This window comes from Lethenteron reissneri, chromosome 26, assembly GCF_015708825.2.
Source record: "Lethenteron reissneri isolate LAM-NWPU_2019-01 chromosome 26, ASM1570882v1, whole genome shotgun sequence".
In the NCBI taxonomy this organism is placed as follows: Eukaryota; Metazoa; Chordata; class Hyperoartia; order Petromyzontiformes; family Petromyzontidae; genus Lethenteron; species Lethenteron reissneri.
The window spans coordinates 22,879,366-22,898,646 of record NC_083804.1 but is presented as its reverse complement, the minus strand read 5'-3'; the positions used below and the strand labels follow the sequence as shown (position 1 = coordinate 22,898,646).

Here is a 19,281-nt window from a genome sequence, read left to right as displayed (position 1 = left end):
TTCACATTTATTATTATAGACCCATCCCCAATAAGTAAGTAACCATACCGTTGCATATCAATGACTTTGTCGTGGTTTACTTTAATTGGCCAAAGTTGAAAGGCATTGTCTGTCATCAAAACTCCCCTCAAGGCATTTTGTCACCATATGAGTGGTGATAGAAATGTATGAAATAAAGTTTGTTTTTGAAGTCCCTTTTAGATGTATTTTACTTTTATGCCGACACCCCAAGGTAAGGATATGCCGTGACTTGTAAAAGGCTTGACCCCAAAACTGAATGTAGATGTTTTCAAATCCACAAAGAAGCATAGAAAAAAAAAATAGCCGTCAGGCACGGCAGCGTGGCGCTTCGCTCAGATATGCAAACATAAATTCGCGATTCAATATTTGTCCGAAGTGATAAGACCGTTGAGGCCCAAACATCTGTTGCAATTTCAAGATGTTTCGGTTGAACGGCGAGTAGGCATTAAAAGCAAAACGAATGAACAAAGCCATTCCACGTTGCCCTTGCGATATTGAAACTGAAAATGAGCTAAACAAAAGCGGCAGTCACACCTTGCACCAGCCGTTCCATAAAACAAATTAAAACAAATAAAAAGCTGAGCCTTAATCCAGCACTTTCTTGTGGCAGAGAGTATCTTTGAAAAAAAACAACCCATGCCTTTAAAATGCCATGTTTTTCACAAGAAATGTATTGACAGAACGACAGTTTTGGTGGGGGGAGGGGTGTGGAAATGAAATTCAGAGAATGCTGGGGCCCTTTAGTGTGGCGTTTACGCTGCACGGGAGGAGCGCCCGAGGTCCCGAGAGCATTGTGGTCACGGGAGGACGGCCCGCGCGAGGGGTGCCACATTTCACAAACGTGGAAATCGCAGCAACACAGCACCGCCGTGTGCTTTGCCTCCTCACTCGCTCGCCTATCACATTAGCGCAGGACAGCGTTTTGAATAAAGTTGGCATGGAATTGTGTTCAGTGCCGACCCACAAATGACGCGGCGAAAATAATAATAATGATAACGCATCCAGCCGTTCTCATGCACTCGCGAATGTCTGCCCGGTGACCTCTGCACAGGTTTCTGTATCGTCATGAAGTCGCATTTTGTTCAGCTTTTTAGCGTAAATTCAACTCAGATTGGTTCGAAATCTAATTCCAGATCAACTTCGAGATTGACGTTACTCTATTCAAGATATTTTTTGGGCTCACCCCTTGCCTCCGTCTCATCTCACTCTTACTCCCCATCCACTCACTTTTTGCTCCAACGACCATCGCCTTCTGTCAAAATCCCTCAGTCAACCTCTGCTCTGTGGGAGGCCACTTCTTCTCCTCTGCTGCCCCCATTGTCTAGAACTCTGTTCCTCCAGATGCGCGTGCTGTCGACTTGCTGTGCCTGTTCGTGCGAGTGACAGGTTGTCGACTGGTGCCTTTGTGCCCCAACTGGTTTCTCATCCCGTCGTGCGCGCGAGAGTCGAGATACACGGAAAAAGGAGCCGAGCATTTACACTGTGTCTCTTGTTTGGAATGCAGTGCAAGTCTATTGAGCCTTAAGTAGTATTACCTTGTGGGTGTGGCAGAGGTGGTTGAATCACTTATGTATAGATGAATGGTAAAGTATGAAGTTTGTTTACTACAACTGCTATTCTTTGCTGTCATGAAATTATAAAAAGTTACAATTCTTCTCAGGGTGGTTTCACCTGGTTAAATAGGGGACACTGACTGATCGATTGATTCAATCAAGTATTCCATTACATGCTTTGTCTCATGATAACTTAGCTTGTGTATTCTATATTCGAAGGCATTACCAGCTGAATCCGGTGTCTTTGAACAGCATAGACACGCTGCCCTTTAGCTTATGAGGGTAAGAGTACATTTCAGCCCTTCATCAATTCACTGCCCTGTGAAGGTCCCCATGCTGTGTTGGTCATGGGAGGTTGGTTACTTCATCACGCTGGTCAGTGTGATACACTGGTCAGACAGCACTCACCACTGATGTTAGCCGTGGCTGTAAATTCAACTCAGGTTGATTCTAAATCCAAGTCCAGATCAACTTCAAAATTGACGTAATTCTATTCAAGATCTTTTTTTTTTGGGGCTCGCCGCTTGCCTACCTCTCATCTCACTCTTACCCCCCTTCCAGGGACTCTCTCACTGCTCCCACTTCGGCCTTCTCATCTCATTCTTACTACCATCCACTCACTCTTTGCAACAGCGACTATCGCCTTCTGTCAAAGCCCCCAGTCGTCCTCTGCTCAGTGGGAGGCCACTTATTCTCCTCTGCTGGCCCCATTGTCTCGTGCTCTGTTGCCCCAGATGCCCATGCTGTAGACTTTCTGTGTCTGTTCAAGTCCAGGCTCAATGCCTACTTTCTCTCCTCTACCTGTGACTGACTCTTCGTTCGTAAACAAAACAACGAATCAGCCTCTGTTGCCCGTGCCCTGTGTCCTATTGTCTGTGACTTATTCACCTGTACAGTGCCTTGAGATGCAGTTTGAATGGAAATGCTCCACATATTGCATTGCATTGTGCCACCGCTTCCCTTCCGTGTCAATTCAGTTGTTCCCGCGAGTGCCGATGGACGGCGCTGCCTCTGAGTGATGTCTCCTGTGGCTTTTTGTTTTTGCTCCGTGCGGCAGGAACTCAGTCGGCACTGAGGGTGATCGTCCCTTCTCCGGTGACGGTGGAGTTGGGGAGCGATATCATCATCCCGTGCTCATACGAGGTGACGGACGGCAGCTCTGCCACCTCGTCCTCCTCACCCGTCACTTTGCAGTGGCTCTACGTGAGTGACACAGCGGGCATGGACACGCAGGCCACACGGGGAAACAGATACGGACTGATGTGCATGTATGTTGAATTTATTTTGCGCCGTACGTAGCTAAACCTGCTAATCCTAGGTGCGGGGGAAGGAAAACAAACTAAACACAAAAAGCAGTTCTAAATAAATTAGTTTTCAATTTAGATTGAAAAGTACAGTGGCTTCCTAACGTCGGAAGGAAGAATATCCAAGACGGACGCGGAAGTGCATCTGAAAGCCCGCTTCAAAGATCCTCCTATAGCAGTGGCCCTTAACCTTCACTGCAGCCTTGCATCCCGTTGGTTCTCAATCGTAAACAAAATGTATAATGGGAATAAATACAAAGGGTTTGATGAAACAAAGTAGTTGTACTCACGTACCCGTGCTTAATTTGTGTTTTGATTATTTACCTTGAAAAACATCATGGCATGTCTCGCACCCCCAGAGAGGGCATCTCGCACCCCCAGAGAGGGCATCTCTCACCCCCAGACAGGGCATCTCTCACCCCCAGACAGGGAATCTCTCACTCCCAGAGAGGGCACCTCACACCACCAGAGAGGGCATCTCTCACCCCCAGACAGGGCATCTCTCACCCCCAGACAGGGCATCTCTCACCCGCAGACAGGGCATCTCACACCCCCAGATAGGGCATCTCTCACCCCCAGACAGGGCATCTCTCACCCGCAGACAGGGCATCTCACACCCCCAGAGAGGGCATCTCTCACCCCCAGACAGGGCATCTCTCACCCGCAGACAGGGCATCTCACACCCCCAGACAGGACATCTCTCACCCCCAGAGAGGGCATCTCTCACCCCCAGGGAGGGCATCTCTCACCCGCAGACAGGACATCTCTCACCCCCAGAGAGGGCATCTCACACCCCCAGCCAGGGCATCTCTCACCCGCAGACAGGACATCTCTCACCCCCAGATAGGGCATCTCTCACCCCCAGGGAGGGCATCTCACACCCCCAGGGAGGGCATCTCACACCCCCAGATAGGGCATCTCACACTCCCAGACAGGACATCTCTCACCCCCAGATAGGGCATCTCACACCCCCAGGGAGGGCATCTCTCACCCCCAGACAGGACATCTCTCACCCCCAGATAGGCCATCTCACACCCCCAGGGAGGGCATCTCACACCCCCAGGGAGGGCATCTCACACCCCCAGACAGGACATCTCTCACCCCCAGACAGGGCATCTCACACCCCCAGACAGGGCATCTCACGCTCCCAGAGAGGGCATCTCACACCCCCAGACAGGGCATCTCACACCCCCAGGGAGGGCATCTCACACCCCCAGACAGGGCATCTCACACCCCCAGACAGGGCATCTCACACCCCCAGAGAGGGCATCTGACACCCCCAGAGAGGGCATCTCACACCCCCAGACAGGGCATCTCTCACCCCCAGACAGGGCATCTCACACCCCCAGACAGGGCATCTTACACCCCCAGACAGGGCATCTCACACCCCCAGAGAGGGCATCTGACACCCCCAGAGAGGGCATCTCACACCCCCAGGGAGGGCATCTCACACCCCCAGAGAGGGCATCTCACACCCCCAGACAGGGCATCTCACATTCCCCAGACAGGGCATCTCACACCCCCAGAGAGGGCATCTCACACCCCCAGGGAGGGCATCTCACACCCCCAGAGAGGGCATCTCACACCCCCAGACAGGGCATCTCACACCCCCAGACAGGGCATCTCACACCCCCAGAGAGGGCATCTCACACCTCCAGGGAGGGCATCTCTCACCCCCAGACAGGGCATCTCACACCCCGAGACAGGGCATCTCACACCCCCAGACAGGGCATCTCACACCCCCAGGGAGGGCATCTCACACCCCCAGGGAGGGCATCTCACACCCCCAGAGAGGGCATCTCTCACCCCCAGAGAGGGCATCTCTCACCCCCAGACAGGGCATCTCACACCCCCAGGGAGGGCATCTCTCACCCCCAGACAGGGCATCTCACACCCCCAGACAGGGCATCTCACACCCCCAGACTGGGCATCTCTCACCACCAGAGAGGGCATCTCTCACCCCTAGGGAGGGCATCTCACACCCCCAGGGAGGGCATCTCACACCCCCAGGGAGAGCATCTCACATCTCCAGGGGGTGCTTGCACCCCAGGTTAAGAGCCACTGCCCTATAGCCTTAACAGACTGTTGGGGCAAGTGCTGTGAGCCACCTGTAAATACCAACAACACACGGTGTGGAGTGTGTAGCCAGCATCACTCCTGGCTTGCCTCGGTCTCCCCAGTGCTGATGTTTACGCACTGCAACGGCTACTCATTCAAGGCTGAGTCAACCTAGCAGAGGCCCAGAACCCGTTCAGATATTCGTCACTGTTGGCTGTGAGCGGGCACTAATAATAACTCCATGTATTTAGCGCTTTTCATCAAGGCTGTCAAAGCGCTGAAAAGCACACAGTAGCAGCAGACACTGCTGCAAACCCACGCACACCCACAGACACGCACACACCCACACTTCCACACGCACACCCACACACAACAAGACAAGATCCCCCGCATAGCCTAAACAGACTGTTAGGGCAAGTGCTGTTTGCGGCACACGAGGGGGTGGGTGGCCAACACCACGCCCGGCCGCATTTGTCTGCCTAGTGGCGATGTTAACACATCGCATCAGCTACTCATTTGAGGCTGAATCGACCTAGGGGAGGCCCAGGACCGTTTCAGATCATCGTCACTGGTGTTGGCCGTGAGCGGAAAATGAACCGCTCCCCCACACTACATTGCCCTCACACTACACACGCACACACCCACACCTAGGCACGCATGCACACACGCACACACCCACACCTAGGCACGCATGCACACACGCACGCACCCACACCTAGGCACGCATGCACACACGCACACACCCACACCTAGGCACGCATGCACACACGCACACACCCACACCTAGGCACGCATGCACACACGCACACACCCACACCTAGGCACGCATGCACACACGCACACACCGCCTTGCAGGACACGTGAGATGTGTCCAGACATACGCACGGGGGGGGGGGGGGGGGGTGACGCGCGGCACATCGAGGCACTGCATTAGCAACTCAATAAGCAATGTGCGTGGAATTGGTCAATGCGACTCGTTGCTAAAATGCGCGACCCGGTTGGCATTGTTTTCGGCAATGGCAGTTTTGCCAGCTCTTCTGCGGACCATGACATCCGAGTAATTGGTCAGCTGCGATAATTACATTGTTTCGCGGTTAAGTGCGTCTCGGGCTGGGAATCGTTTAATTAGGGCGATGTGTAACGGACAGATGGTCGTGTCGGAATGCGGAGAGCTTAACACGTAATTCTTTATTTCACTAAAAGCGCATCTGTTAATGATTGAGTTGGTGGCCGTAATTCTGATGTGTGGGTGTGGATTTAATCGAAAAAATCGGCTCCGATTTGATACGTTTTTGTGCAAATACATACACTGTACAGGACAAATATTGAATGGTGAATTCAGACGAACAGATTGGGCATTGGGATCTCTATGAACATTGCATTGAATCAAAGCTGACAGAAAACAATGAAAGCGAATGTGTCTCTTGGCTGACAACCCTGACACTGACGCACGCCTAGAATTTAGCGGACATTTCCAAAACTGTAAATTATCAGGGACACGCAGAACAAAGCAATATATATACTGTATCCAGTATTTGTGAAAATCTGGAAAGTGAAATGGGATTAAAGTTATGAAATAAAGATATGGACGAGACCAAGGTACAGTGATTTTTATTTACACACCAAAACTTTATTATGAATTGCAACATTAGCAGTGCATGTCACCTGCTATGACAAAATGGGTCAGAGAGATTGACAACAACGAAAATTAAACACGAGCTGACAAGTATACAGAGCAGTTTGGTTTATTTTGTTTAACCGGATGAGAACTCAAGAGGCAGTCTCATTTGCAGGAATAACAAAACCAAGTAAAAAATTCGAAGAAATGCAAAAGCAAAAGAAGCGTGGAAGAGAAACTCGTGCTTGGAATCACACCGAGAGACAGAAAGAGGAGCACGTGGGTCAGAGAACATGCACGTTGTAGTCGTGGCCCATTGGAAAAAAATAAAATTAAATGGCATTGGACATGGCCACGTCGCCAGTGAGGTTTGGTGGCGAATACTCAGTTTCAGTTTCATTTATTTGGCATAGCCCTGTGAGCCATTCGGCTCTTGAATTGGGTGCAACCGCAACAAACAAAAAACAAAAACGTGAACAAGAAAACATCTTAAAGTGACTATGCGCAAACAGAAAAATCCAGGAAAAAACTGCAAAGTCTTCCAGAAAAAAAGCAGCGTACACCAACGAGGTTGGAAACGACGTCAGTGGCAGTCGAAGGAGAGAACGCGCCTCCTGAGTGGGCCATGAACCGCACGCAACCTGGCTCCATACGTGGAGTTGCAGGCCATCCCACGAGCTCATGACGACACGGACTGTGTGTATGTATCAGAGGTCGCAAACGGGTTTTGATTCCTTACTCGTACCTGTACCCGGCCGCACCAGGGTCGCAAATGGGTACCCGTGCCCGTACCCGGCCATACCCGTACCCTACCCGTACCCGGTCGGGTACGGGTAGGGTACGGTTATCGGGTACCTGATTGCGACCTCTGGGATGAAGCCATGTTGCAGGCACGGGTGGGTTGATTCTAGGAACTTGAATTGTGAGAAGAGACAAGACGTTGGGAAATGAGTGACAAACAGTTACTCACCAGTGACTCACGGTCTACCCGTACCCGGCCGCACCAGGGTTGCAAACGGGTAGCCGGGTATCGAGTAGGGTACGGGTATCGGGTACCCGGTTGCGACCTCTGGTATGTATGTCGAACTTCTTTCGCACCGTACGAAGCCAACCGTGCTAATCGGAGGTGCGGGAGAAGGACAACAAACTGAACACAAAAAGCAGTTCTAAAGAAATGAGTTTTCAATCTAGATTTAAGAGTGCATAGCTCCAGTGGCTTCCTAATATCGGAAGGAAGAGCGTTCCAGACGGCTGCAGAAGCTCATCTGAAAGCGCGCGATGTGGTGACCGCCTATGATCGATGGCGAGCCACCGAAACCAGCCCGAGACGTTGCCTGAACTGCACGTGTCATATACCGAATATGTAATCAAAATGCCTATAAATGGCCGAGCACATAAAAGAAAGAAAATGAAAATTCCGCAGAGCCTCCTTTGGGCTCTTGAAGTAGTCATGCATTGTGTCATGAGCCATAGCTTCATTAATTTTGTGCACAAAGCTAATACTTTACAGTTTAATATGAAATGATTGTGTACGGTTTAATTGCAGGTACCAAGCCAGAAATGGCATTATTGGACGAACCCAAATGTACGCCAAATACAGAAGGGGATGGTGAAATTATTGTCTCAGCTGACTATCCTATTAAATGAGATTCTTTTTTTCAATTCCAGCTTTCATTTGAAAAACACCTCAAAGCAGACATTCCATTATACAACAAAAAATATTTCATAAAAAAACAACCTTGCGCCTGTGTTGTGCAAACATGCAATCAAATGGGCCCCCTATACTTGATTAAGCGCTGATCGCCGGGTCCCAGCAAAATATATCGCATAAGTAAAGTGAGCAAGCGAAGCATAAAATTGAAACTAAAATGCGATGGCACATAGCTGAAATAAAGAGTCTCTCTGGATCTAAATGGAAAGAAAATGAAAACCCTTAGATATCGTTTCGACTGTAATCACCGTATATACAAGTGTAAATGTTTCTGAAATGAGTGCAGTTTTTTTTGGCGTTCCATATCGCTGGACGTGAAATTTGCCGCCCGTTTTATTTGGCTCCATCTCATCTAACTCCAGCACTCCGGGGATGTGTCCTCCTGCAAATGCCACGACTGAACATTCTGCGGAGCAGCGTCGACCTCGTGTTGGCGTTGTTGCCCGATGCCAGGATGCGAACTCTTCCTCTTGCTCCTTCCCCCCCCCCCCCCCCCCCCCCATTGGTTCACTGAACCTCCGTGGTTCTGCACCTTCTCATCCAATCATCACGCAATTTCCGGTCATCTACGCAGCAGCGGCTTCTAGCTAGTCTTCTAACAAGGACGGTCACTGCATCGCGCGCTTTCATATGCGCTTCTGCGGCCGTCTGGAACGCTTTCCTTCCGATATTAGGAAGCTGCTGGGAGCGATGCACTTTTAAATCATCCAGTTTGAAAAGTCATTTCTTTAAAACTGCTTTTTGTGTTCAGCTTGATGTCCTTCCCCCGCACCTCTGATTAGCACGGTTAGCTATGTACGGTGCTAAAGAAGTTAAACATACATACGTTAAACCACCGCCCAACCGCTTGCCTCATTGGCTTTTCTTTATAATCAGCGAGAAGACATTGGTCACTGCTGGTGTAATATTTTGACTTCGCTCCCGTGAGCTTCACAGACACCGTCTCCACAAAGCTCCCGTGGTCCGTCAAATTAAGCAAACACGCGGTCGCTCAGGACAATTACTTAGAGTTTGACTCGTACGGTCGAGGTGACCGTCTCCCGGCATGTGAGTCGAGCTTGTTTCTTCCTCTTGCAGCGCCTTCGACTGTTCAATATTATCGCAGTTCGCAAGACACTGCGAGTTCATTATAACAACAACAACAATGAAATACACTGTTGCTTTGAGTCTAATTGAATACCTGGTTTGAGGTTTATTTCTTCTTCTTCTCAGAATGATAAGAAAAACATATCATCGTAGGACAGTCGTTCAAAATAATTATCGCAAGTATACACGGTTTAAAAAAAGAAAACCCCATTGTCCTTTTCCCCCTCCAAAAAAAAATTCCGCTCATACTTTTAGCGTCACCAAATCACCCCGAGTGCACCCGATCACGTCGGATCCCGACAGCTAAGTGGCGACGAGCCTGGTTGATCTCTGGATGGGAGACCGACCGTGAATACCGAGTGTTGTCGGGGTGGTGACCGCGTGACCCGCCTTGTCCGATCGGCCCTCTGCTGCTGCTGCCGCCGCTCTCTCTCTCTCCCGCTGTCAGGAAGAAAAGGGCACGGACGGACGGACCAGCCCTCAACGTATTCTATATAAACATGGCAGCACCATCTACCACGATAACAACGTCCACTACTACGGGCGCGTGGACGTGTCCGCCGACCTCACGCTGACCGTTCGCCAGGCGCGCCTGGAGGACGCTCGCACGTTCACGTGCGAGGTCGTGAGCCCGCACGGCACCAACGAGGCCCACACCACGGTCAACGTCTTCGGTGAGTCAGCGCCGCCCCCGCGTTCGCGGGCCTCTCCCCCATCTATGGCATTGAGTCGCGTTTTGCGCGTCTCGCAGCAGTTCCGCGATGCAGTGCAGCCTGACAAGTTAAAATCATCCGAGCGATTTATTTTTCGTATTTCTGTTTGGTCTGATCCAGCAAAGCGCTTACCGTGCAGCGGCACTTTGTCAGTGCGATGGTGGCCGTGCAAATCTAAACTTTGGTAAACCACTGTGGCCTGCGCTCCATTAATGGAGGCATAACAAAACTACACGAACTCTCTCCCGAAGCTCTCTTTGTGGCGAGCAAATGTCAACATGGATATTTCGTACTCTTTGGTTCTTTCGGTAAAGCCACGTAGGTGAAAAAAATAAAAATAGAAAAATAATAAAAATAAAATGAAAATAGAAGTAAATCAATCACGACGTTTCGATTGCAACACAAGCAATCGTCATCAGGTGTGACAACCACAGCAAGACATTTTTTTACTGAAGTGGGAGAGATGCTGGAGTTAAGAGGCTTCATATAAGTCAGAGAGGTGGGACATATTTCGCTCCTGAACAACGTTTCGCTACGATCGCTCGCAAGACAAGAATTGGAGGGCTCTGCCAAGTTTTCGCAGTCGTGGGGGCGGCTTTGCTGCCGAACAATCCCAATCGAGCGTGTTTGTTGCAGGTACTGTTATCTCTCTGCCCATGGTTCATCACCAGCGTTTGAGCAAATAGCCAATGCGTGTCGAGGCGTCGCCCGTTTTGACAAGGATGCGCAATCCTTTGATTTAGTGCCACGTATTGTGCCCGCGTAACCACATTAAAGTGGGAGGCTGTTTGATGTTACTGTACACTTTAAGGCCTTTTTCGTGTGATAGTTAATCCCAAATTTGAAAAGAGTAATAGCACAAACTTATTTTTAATGATTCATTAATTGCTAATTTAATAGAGAAAATTGGCTTCAAAAAAGTATGAGCGGCTGTGCCAATAAAGTTAAACTTTATTTCGTTTAAAGTGACCTGGGAGGGTGATGATTGCTACGCATTATTCCAAGTTAGCGGATGTGGACCCCGAAGGCCTGAACACAGTGGCCTTCTCTTGCGAATGAAGTCAGGGGATCATTGACGTGCACCGTGAAGCAGACGGCGCGTAGTCGTACCGTTCTGCTTATTACACACCGCGGTAATAATCAGGGCGGCCCGATGGATTCGAACCTCTGTCACAAGCGGCGAGCCACACGCGAGGCCGTGTCACTTCCCTATAGGATTTCTTAGACTGTGAGCCATCGCGTACAGCGTGATCCGCCACGACGCGGCATGATGGTTAAACCAATATATATTGTTTTATCTAACAGGATAAAGGGGCTCATGACTGTATACAACATCACGAGAGTCAGATGCTGGAAAATGTTGGCTCGTAGTGAGACCTTGTTTTTGCAAAATTACATTCACTTTAACTTCATGGAATGAATGTTTAACAGGTTTAACGTTGTGTTTCTGTCTCACTACATACGTCGACGAGGGAGTGACAACAAATATGACGTTATAAAAAATGCAAGCGCTAAAATGTCAAGCGAAACGTACATGATTGATATCGTTACTCTGGGCACAGTGAGAAGTATAAACAGCTCGCCTCGTTGTGAAATGGAGGGAAATTATTTTTTTGTCACCAGAAGGATGCGGCAAGACCTACCGGCTGCGATTTTAAAATCGGTGCCAACTGATTGAGAGGGCCACGACACCCTGCCTCCTCCACACGCCCTCCTCATTTCGGATGTCCCCAGGGCGCGCGCAGGCTTGATCTGTCCCAACGCTGACAGGAGCCCAGGGAGACGCGCGCACGAGAGCGCGTGTTTGTCCGTGTGTCCGTGTGTGGCGAATCAGAGCCGTGGGCCCGCCAACCCGTCGGCAGTAGAATGCCGATGGCGTGCGCCTGCGTACGGACCGACGGGGAGCGGTGGCGGAGCGGTTAGCGCGCTGCGCTGTGCTGCGAACCTGGCGACCCGGGTTCCAGTCCCGCTCGCGGCCACCACCGGTGGCGATTATTTGAACCGGTCCTGGGCCTCCCTTAGGTCGACTCAGCCTCAAATGAGCACCCGGTGCGGTGTGTAAATATCGCCACTAGGGGAGACTGAAGCGGCCGGGCGTGGTTCTGGCTACCCCCACCCTCTCGTGTGCCGCGCCGGCCTTTATAGGTGCTCGCTAACAGCACTTGCCCCTACAGTCTGTTAAGGCTATACGGGGGATCTTTGTATTTGTCTTCGTGTGTGGCGAATCAGAGTCGAATGCCGGCGGTGCGCGCGTTTCGCGAGTCTCGGCGTCGTGCTCGGTCGATACCCCGGGGCGGGGGGGAATGTGGGGCGAGCGCGTTGAGACACGTCCCGTGGCGAGCCGGGCGTTTAGGGTTGGGGTGGCACGGACGGGAGAGGCAGTGCAGGTGACTGCAGATTTGATGATAATAGTGATTGTATAACGGGAAGGGGGGGGGGGGTTTAGAGGACAGTATGTATGTTGAATTTTTGTCGCACTATACGTTGCCAACTGTGCACAAGATGGGTCGAGAACCGACACGACACCGACCCAGCACAGGTTTGATCGTCGTCATCATCATCGTCGTCGTCATCATCCCTTCATGATTCACATATTTCTTGAGACGTGAACCAAATGCCCAAAACTTTCTGAACACACCAACGGCATATTAGTGTATAACTATACATACAAATAAATACAATCTAACAACAACAACAAAAAACATTGAATAGGTGTATGTTTGCACGTGCAATGTACCATGGGACATTGCTTAAAGCCCATAAAAAAATGTCAGTATCGAGTCTGTCCTTGAATGGATCCAAGCCCGTCGATGCAGCGACATGCTCGGGCGGATTGCCGCCTTAACGCCGGCACCGCGGTGGCGAGGGCTCAGCGCCCACGGTGGCGACCCCCATGGCACCTGACTGGGACCCCGTCCATGGCCGCCACTGCACCTGAGCGCGCTGGCAGTGATGTGCAGCTGCGATGGGGGGTGCACGTGGACGTGCAGTCAGGGCGACCACGTGCAGTGAGTTAGCCACCTGCTTTAAACTCCCGTGAAGGGCAGCAGGCGACCAGGGTACATCTCGGGGGAAAAGAGCCACACGTGTTCACAATGATTGTTACTTAATACTTTGTTTTAGGAGCCGAATTATCCACTAAACTGGAAGGGGTCTCATCAGTTTTTGTTTAGAGACAGTTTTTGTTACAGACAGCAAATGACAAATTGCGGAGGTCCAGCCCAGACGAGGCCAGACAGTGTGAGAGGTGGTGTAATACGGCAGGGGCGATCTGAGTGACTTTGATACTCTAGCATCGTGACACAAATGGAAATAAGCTGACCTAAGAATTGTGCTAATATGAGCTTTAAAAGTAAGGGCAGAGTGCAGCGAGGCTCCAGAGGCTCTTGGACACGCCGCTGACAGTTTATTATGGGAAGGTCAAACCCCCGACAATACCCGACTGGGACCAGAGACGCACAGAGGACAGCTGCTCTCAAACTAACATTTGCGGTCGGCACGTTGGCCAACATTTTGCGCGGCATCACAAATGTGGCAGACTGGCTTCTATAAACGGCCCCTGCCGTCACCGTCCGTCCCGTGCATCGCCCTCCCTTCCCCGTCCGTGCTCCATGGACTCGGGGTGGGATGCATGACGGCCTCCACCCTCCACCGCCCCCCATGGACACTCAGACGATTCCTCCCCAGGTCGTGCATTGGGGCAAGTTTAGAGATTGGCGTGCGGTGCACAAAGCCACGTGGTCGCCCCTGCTTCATGAATGGCTGCTTCTGTTCGGTGTCTGATGACAGCCGCGCTGGAGCTTGGGAGCGTTGGGCTGGCAACTTCAGAACTCGGGGTTCTCACATTCTGTTAATGTCATCCGTCTTGCCTTTTTTCAAAGCGTGAACAATGATGCTAATGCCAATGCCATTGATGACAATGTTGATGACGATGATTATAATAATGCTGATGAAAGCAACCGCAGGAATGTATCTGTGCAATGCAGCGCACCTGTATGAAGATGATAAATGTATGTTGCATGTATGCACGGTGAGCATCTTTCGCACCGTACGTAGCCAACCGTGATAATCGAAGGAAGGCACGTACGGAAGTGGGAGCGACGTGCTCCCAGTGGCTTGAGTTAACAGTGGTGCCAATTAAATCCAGGCTGGGTCTGCGTCTCAAACCTTTATATATATTTGTGTTGTTACAGGTAAACCGACACTTCCGAAAATAACAGCAAACAGCCTTCCCATTCTTGCCAACACGCTTGAGCAGGTACTTACCGTAGAAAAACAAAAAACATTTTTTTTTAAAAATGGCACCACGTTGTCTTGGATCGGGCCAGTTTCTCACCCCGTACATCATGGCCCTCCCGCTCTTTTGATTTACAGATTGCCACCTGCACATCGAGCAACGCGTTCCCGGAGCCTGTCATCGTGTGGTACAAAGATGTAGAGAAGATGGATAAATCTGCAGGTGGGGTGGTTAGCGTGCTGCACTACGAATCTGGTGCGGTGTGTAAACATCACCGCTGGAGAGACAAAGGCGGCCGGGCATGGTGTTGGTCACCCACCCCCTCGTGCACCTACGTGTGTCCTGCCGGCCTTCGTAGGTGCTCACTGAGCACTTACCCTAACGAGTGTGTCAGGGCTACATGGGGGATCTTTGTCTTTGTTTGTTCGTGCGTGGCAGCCAAATGGAGTCGCACATGCAGAATTCGCCAGCCCCCCACCTCCTTCAACCTCCACCAACACTAATAATGACAAAGGATCCACCATATAGTGCTGTTAGTGAGCACATTTTCTAGCCAGAATGGCACACGATGGGTGTGTTGGCCAGTACCACGCCCAGTCTCCTTTGTCTCCCCAGTGACGATGTTTACTGCACGCTGCACCAGGTAGGCTGAGTCGCCCCAAGGGGGCCCAGGACCGGTTAAGATGTTCATCACTGTTATTAGTCGTGAGCGGGAATCGAACTTTGTAGCGCAGTGCACCGACCCACTCCCCGCAAAAGTGACGCACACCTATGCAGCCACGTCAGTTGTTACGTAAACAAATACATTGTGGTTATTATATTGCTTGTCATTATTAAAATATTGAAACATAGGCCTGCTCATGCGGGACCGGTCATGGCAGTTTTTGTTTGACACGTTTATGAAGATGAGATCGGGGTGAGGGCTCGAAGCTGCTCTGATAACACTTGCCACTGAAGTTAGCCATGGCTAAATCTAACTCGGGTCACATGGTCCATCGCGCAGTGTGCTACCCATGCCACTGCTCCGCGCAGTGTTAGTATTTGTGTAGTGACGAACTCGGGGACACTAAGAGTTGGAGGCATTTCTTATTAATAAGCACCATGGGGGTTAACACGTTTATAATAACTCTTTGGTTCTTTCGGTAAAGTCACGTAGAAAGAAAATCAATTAAATAATAGAGTACGACGTTTCGATTGCAACACAAGCAACCGTCATCAGGTGCAACTAAATTTGAGAGAGAGACAAAACACAGACACGGAGACACACAGACAGACACACAAGCAGAGAGACACAACGCTGACACACAGAGAGAGACACACAACATAGACACACAGAGACCCAATGCCTCTGTGTCGAGGCCTTAAATAGAGAAAGAGAAGTAGGGGGGCAGAGAGAGAGAGGTGGGTCTGCTGGGGCAGCTGCTGGAGCGGAGAAATCAGCATGTCAATGAATCCACCCCGAAGCGACCGAGGGAAAGAAGATGGAATGGCCCTATGAGAGCCTGGTCAATTTTAGAGAGAGAAATAGTTTGAGAAAACAAAATCTAACAAATCTTTTGGAAATGTAATGTAATGCAACACAGAGAGTCGGCTAACACACAGTTACCGCATAGCCTGGTTGATTACGATCTGGTTGATTAGGATCTCCACTTTCATAACAAGTCCGTATATGGTCAGCGACATTACTCAGCCAGGACAGTTGGTAGGCCGCCTGGCTGGTGACGCCCCGAGATGGTGAAGACGACGAGAAGAATGGTGAAGGCTTCAGTAGCACGGCGGGGATCCCACTCCATACGACAGCCTCGAGGTCCCCTCCAGGGGCCCCTCTTATATCCTGTCAGCATGGCCTGGCTCCACCCCCGGCCACGCCCCCTTTCTAGAACCTACCAGCGGTTCTTTGTGTGCCCCTTCTGTGACCTTTCCCCCCGAGATCTCCCTCTGGTGTATCACGTGGCCTGCTGACGTCAGGGCTGTTGTAAGCCACAGACCCCCTTCCCTGCCAGCAGTCAGGGCTATGCTGCTACATTACTATTCTATGCCACTACATTTGTACTAAGTCCAAATTTAATTGTAATTCGTAAAGTAATGGTCACGCGTAATGCGTAATATTTCATTTGTAACCGGAGTCTCCTTTCGTAAAAGTGTCTTTTAGCCTCATTGTGGCTCCCACCTGATTTTAAATAAAGCATATCAATCTGTCATCTATCGTAATTTGTATGATTAAATTCCGCGGAGGGCTTAAGTGTCGGCGCTAATTGATGCCTCTGAGTGCACACAGCTGCATGTGACTCGCTGCAGATGTCGCCGACATGTGGAGTGAACAGAACAGAGGATGTCACCGGGGTTTTTTTTTGTCATTCTCCATGAAACTGACAGCTCGTGTTTAATCCCTGAACACAGCGTAGCTGCGTGCGCACAATGTCAGGCACTTAACATTGACGCGTGCTGCGTCCTTTTTACCAAGCAGAATCGGCCCAAATGACTTTTGAGCGCATATATATATTCTATTAAAGCCATAATTGTGAGTGTTTTGCCAAGAATCCGCGTGTCATGTTGGCGGTTGTATAAAGACGCCGCACCGTTCAAAGAACTAAACAGGTGTCGCTCTTTGAAAGGATTGTCTGCACAGGCAAAGTTTAATCGTTGTTTCATCCCTATTTTTCGGTCAACCGAAGTTGTTTACGCTTCACATATAGCAATTAAAAATGGTTAAAAAAATATATCACCATACGTACATGTTCATGTATAGAACAGAGGGATTTACCATCGAGTAATTCCTTTCACCATAGACACATTTAGAAAAATAACAATTTGTATTTAAGGGGCTACGGTCGAACGCGTGAATACTTTTAGAGCCTCAAAAAAGACAGATACATAAAGAATACCTGGAAATAAAGTGACATACGTATTAAAATAATGACTGGAATTCTTGCAAAGCCTACACTTAGGGCACCCTCAGCTGGTAGATTAATCTGCCTTCTGCTGTGGGATAATGAAGCACCTGCCGCTTCTGCACGGATGGCGTCCAAGCTGGCGCGGATATTCAAATCTGTATGAATGTCTCCGGAAAAAACTTTGCGACCATCGTCACCATGGTGGGATGATAACTACTTCACCTGGTATACAGGAGGTCATGAATTCGATCTCGACCCTGACCCCTGCTGTATATTCGGAGTTTGCATGTCTCTCTCCCTGTGGTGGTGTGGATTTTTATCCAGATCCTCCAGTTCTACGCTCCACGTTTAGAATCAACATCACGAATTTTGAGTATTTGGCTGCTATAAATTTCCACGCGATATCCCACTTCGTTCAGCTATCATTTGTGGTAGCCATGTCTCTTCTGAAAAAAGAGCTATACAGCTCAGTGGGCCTTACCTGGTTAAATAAAATATATCTTTTAAATAGTTTTGATGTTGACAAAAGTCCTCCTTCTCTCCGACCTTGCGACCTTTCCCGCAGCCGAGACCGAGTCGGCCGTGCAGCCGGACGGCCTCTTCTCCGTCACCTCAAAGTTACGCTCGAGACCTTCCAGGGCCGACCGTGACTCGCTCTACTACTGCGAGCTCCTTCACTGGGCGCCGGGCAAAGGCCCCGGAATGCCCCCGCAGCAAAAGCTTCTCAAGTCCGCCGCCGTCAACGTCACGGTGCACTGTGAGTCCGTTGTCGGTGGTGGGTGTGTTTCTTCGTGGTTGTGTTGGTGGTGGGTGTGTTGGTGGTGGGTGTGTTTCTTCGTGGTTGTGTTGGTGGTGGGTGTGTTTCTTCGTGGTTGTGTTGGTGGTGGGTGTGTTGGTGGTGGGTGTGTTTCTTCGTGGTTGTGTTGGTGGTGGGTGTGTTTCTTCGTGGTTGTGTTGGTGGTGGGTGTGTTGGTGGTGGTTGTGTTGGTGGTGGGTGTGTTGTTCGTGGGTGTGTTGGTGGTGGGTGTGTTGGTGGTGGGTGTGTTGGTGGTGGTTGTGTTGGTGGTGGGTGTGTTGGTGCTGGGTGTGTTGGTGGTGGGTGTGTTGGTGGTGGGTGTGTTGTTCGTGGTTGTGTTGGTGGTGGGTGTGTTGTTCGTGGTTGTGTTGGTGGGTGTGTTGTTCGTGGGTGTGTTGGTGGTGGGTGTGTTGTTCGTGGGTGTGTTGGTGGTGGGTGTGTTGGTGGTGGGTGTGTTGGTGGTAGGTGTGTTGGTAGTGGGTGTGTTGTTCGTGGTTGTGTTGGTGGTGAGTGTGTTGTTCGTGGTTGTGTTGGTGGTGGGTGTGTTGTTCGTGGTTGTGTTGGTGGTGAGTGTGTTGGTGGTGGGTGTGTTGGCAGTGTTGTGACCAGTCGAGCAGCATACTTTGCGCTTTGTCACTAAACATTTACCGGTATTCATTTTTAACAGCTGGCGGGCAAAATGCTACGGCGAGCCGCCACTGTGGTTGTTTTTTTTGCAACGTGTACCACGAACGATCCAGAAAGTCGTGCCATACAATTCGACTTTCTCTATTGCTGCTTTCTAATCACGGGCAACACTTGCGTGTAAGTTTACTCAGTTCAACGCAACCTTTCGGCAGGCAAATAACCTTATCACTAGCTTATGAATAAAATCTCCCTTCGCATGTAAATTGTTACGACACATAATTCAGGGCATCCTTGTTTAACATCGGGCGAATGTTGATCAGCCATTCTGAATTTGCTGTTGGACAAAGACTTGTGTATTTGACTTCCTACAATCCTATGATTAGCATGGTTGGCTACGTACGGTGCGAAATAAGTTCAACATACATACACGCTTTGAAACTCTGATATCCATCTTTAATTTGCATGCGCCCCCGATCTCACTACCATCTCATCTCGTGCCCCTCTTCTCATGTTGCGGTCTGCCTCTTGGCCACTATTATCTTGACTACAAATTGAAAAATCTTTCCATTAAAAAATTGAACCAAAATAAACAAGGGCCAGCGCATCATGTTTTGCCATCACATCATGAATTCAGTGAGTACGGCGGGTGGTTTGGTGCCATTC

General features: G+C 50.0%; 1 protein-coding gene across 3 annotated transcripts in view; it reads left to right on the top strand.

Annotated features, from left to right (window-relative positions):
- LOC133347880 (CD166 antigen-like) overlaps positions 1 to 19,281 on the top strand; it is a 61,155-nt gene that overhangs the window by 22,543 nt on the left and 19,331 nt on the right. For all 3 annotated transcript variants that reach the window (XM_061560599.1, XM_061560600.1, XM_061560598.1), the window contains 5 exons: positions 2,632 to 2,777; positions 9,800 to 10,025; positions 14,258 to 14,322; positions 14,439 to 14,523; positions 17,761 to 17,952. In XM_061560599.1, the coding sequence (XP_061416583.1) occupies positions 2,632 to 2,777; positions 9,800 to 10,025; positions 14,258 to 14,322; positions 14,439 to 14,523; positions 17,761 to 17,952 (714 nt within the window). The remainder of the gene's footprint in view (positions 1 to 2,631; positions 2,778 to 9,799; positions 10,026 to 14,257; positions 14,323 to 14,438; positions 14,524 to 17,760; positions 17,953 to 19,281) is intronic.